The sequence below is a fragment of the Pyxicephalus adspersus genome, chromosome 1 (assembly GCF_032062135.1).
Source record: "Pyxicephalus adspersus chromosome 1, UCB_Pads_2.0, whole genome shotgun sequence".
Lineage (NCBI taxonomy): Eukaryota > Metazoa > Chordata > Amphibia > Anura > Pyxicephalidae > Pyxicephalus > Pyxicephalus adspersus.
Genome location: NC_092858.1, coordinates 176,371,111 through 176,373,857, shown reverse-complemented (window position 1 = coordinate 176,373,857; position 2,747 = coordinate 176,371,111). Strand labels below are relative to the sequence as shown.

Genomic DNA, 2,747 nt, shown 5'->3' with positions numbered 1-2,747 from the left:
TTTAACTATTGATGATGATAGTTTTACAATTATATATGTGATATTCCTGGCCATTTCTTTTGCATTTTGTTTCAGGAATCTTTGATAAATGCATTACAATCAATAGAAATATCTGTGTTGTGTTCAGTAAATACTGCAAATAAAATAGAATTTCTGTATGATAATATATATATAAATGAATATATATATATATATATATATATATATATAAAGATAATATATTCTATATAATTGTGTGCAGAGAATTGAAGGAATTTCTATAAAATTGTAGAATTAAAAAAGATCTCTTTATATATCTGTAAACATTTCTATAATAAATCCCTCAAAGCTGAATTATTATTTTTTTTTAATATTAATTATCAACATATTGCACAGCGCTGTATGAATAGAAGGGGCTGCAAATGACAAAGCTGCATATGTAAAAATAATGACTTTGCAAGGACTAAAAAAGAGGAAATACAGATACAAAAATTTAGTGTAAAAAAGTTTTTATGCCCTCATCCATAATAATCCTCCTTGCCCCTTTACCCTCCATCACCCCTAATATTACCCTTTACCCCTAATATAATTCCTCATTCCCGAATAAAGTGTCTTTCACTAACAATACAACAACATTCACTATAGCACAGATCAATCATTAGTATTACTCTAATAACAGAATATTATTCATATTTACATGCCGTGTCACCCTAATGCCCCCTTTTTGGTAATTGTTACCCCCGTCTCTGGATCTGTTTTCAGTGCTGGAATAAATAATCTCAGGTGATAATATTGCGGTCATTGGTGATCTTTATATAGCTAATACTCCGGGTTTGACCCGGACTGCACGGTGTCATAGTTGAATAAAATGGACCGGTACCATATTTTTTGGGTGATTTAGATTGATTAAAAGAGATGAAAATCTTCACTCCATAGCTGTGTTCAGTAGGAATATCCAATCACATGCAGCTAAAATAAATACACAGCAATTTGCTTTTATATGATTGGATAATTGAAGCAAAGTATTTAAATTATATAGTAATTATATATATAGTAAATATTCTTAACTCCCTTTGATAAATCATCCACCCTGTATGCGCTCTATTCTATATTATGTAAATATCTACTAGATTGTAAGCTCTTCGGGGCAGGTTCCTCTCCTCCTCCCGTATCACTGTCTGTATCTGTCTGTCATTTGCCCCCACTATTAATTGTACAGCGCTGCGTAATATGTTGGCGCTATATAAATCCTGTTTAATAATAATATTGCTATACACCCTGCACACTATACAGCACTCGCCTTGGTATACACCGGGCCCTCCGCACACACACAATCTAGATTTGGCAGATTTGGTCTGGGATATTTTTGGGTTTCCTCCCCTAAATAGTGCTGAGTCTTCAGCTGCCCCTAATAATTCTAGGCATTGCTCCTTCTGCCAGGCTGGAAATATCTATTATTCCTCGCATATATAACTCCGAGAACTTCTATCCGGAGAGAAGATACTTCTGTTTCTGGCTGCAACTGGGCACACAAGTCCCCCTGCCAGGCTGTCTCATATACAGAGGGCAGAGAAGTCCTTGGGTAAGGATACTAAGCACCAACTGGGTACACATACAACTCTGGGCACGCTATGTCCTCCCCATGACCAGCTGCTGCCAGGCTTTGATATATAATGCCCCTGGGTTAGACTCATATAGTACCCCTGTGTTCGACTTTAATAAAGATTCCATGCCAGGCGTCCACGTACAAAACCCCTGTGCCATTCTTTAAAAAAAAAGCCCCTATGCCAGAATTTCAAAAATCAATAGCCATGTTCAGGCTTTTCTGTGCCAGGCTTGCACACACAGTGCCCAGGTTCAGACTCACATATCTTATACCCAGTGGCCTGTAGTGACCCTTGTGGGCAGAGGCTGGCATCATACCCCAGTACTCACCAGGGTTGAGGTCCAGACATGTACCCGTGTCCTCTGCCTCTTCCAATTCCCCAGGTGGGCTCAGGCCGTCCATAGACAGATCCAATTCTTTCTGGTGGTGCCAGTCCCCCAGCTTTCTCTTCTTGTGCCCCCCAATCAAAGCCTCCACAGAGAAGGCATGAGCTCTAGAACTCAGGGTGACTGTGGATCTCCTCCTGTCACTCATGGTCTGCTGCCACCCCAGTGCCAGCCAGTGCCAGCCCTACATCAGTGCAGCTGCTGCACCGTCTGCTGCCTGCGGACCACTGACTGACCCCCACTGCTGGGCTGAGGGGAGGCACCGAGGCTGGCCTGTCCTGCCCTGGGACAAGAGGGGGGTACAGCCATGGCCAATCACAGGGCAGGGGAGGGCACTCCAAACTTTTCTAACTTTTATCCAAACTTCCAGGAGGATCCTGAGTGACAGCACTGGGGAAGGGGGGGGAGACACAGATTAACCCTTCCAGCACCCACAACGCTCAAAAAGGGGTTAGATCAGCAGATGTGTATGTGTGTGCATTTATATATAACAGTTTGAAAAAGTAAAAAATAAGAATTCTAAAAATGTTTTTAAAGGTCATCATGTACTTCATATGTATCATTAAATATATACAAAATCATATTAAAAGTTATATTAATAAAATGGAGTTTTTGCTTTAAGTTTGTTAACTTGTATAACTATAAAAAATCTATTTTTGAATTCATTTGAAAGAAAAAAATCTAATTACAGAACAATTAATTAATTTAAAAATCAAACTCTTTTAGGTTATTGTATTAAGAAAAATATAGAAATCTTGATTACAAATAAAGCGACA

At 39.0% G+C, this 2,747-nt stretch overlaps 1 protein-coding gene across 3 annotated transcripts in view; it reads right to left on the bottom strand.

The window, feature by feature from the left end:
* The window catches only part of TBX15 (T-box transcription factor 15), a 45,630-nt gene that overhangs the window by 41,069 nt on the left and 1,814 nt on the right, over window positions 1-2,747 (bottom strand). Inside the window, exon 1 of one of the 3 annotated variants that reach the window (XM_072398477.1) lies at window positions 1,915-2,201. The exons of 1 other annotated variant lie outside the window; for it this stretch is intronic. In XM_072398477.1, the coding sequence (XP_072254578.1) occupies window positions 1,915-2,119 (205 nt within the window). In that variant the 5' untranslated portion in view covers window positions 2,120-2,201. Of the gene's footprint in view, window positions 1-1,914; window positions 2,202-2,747 lie in introns of those variants that run through there. One more of the 3 variants, XM_072398476.1, reaches the window with a different exon arrangement.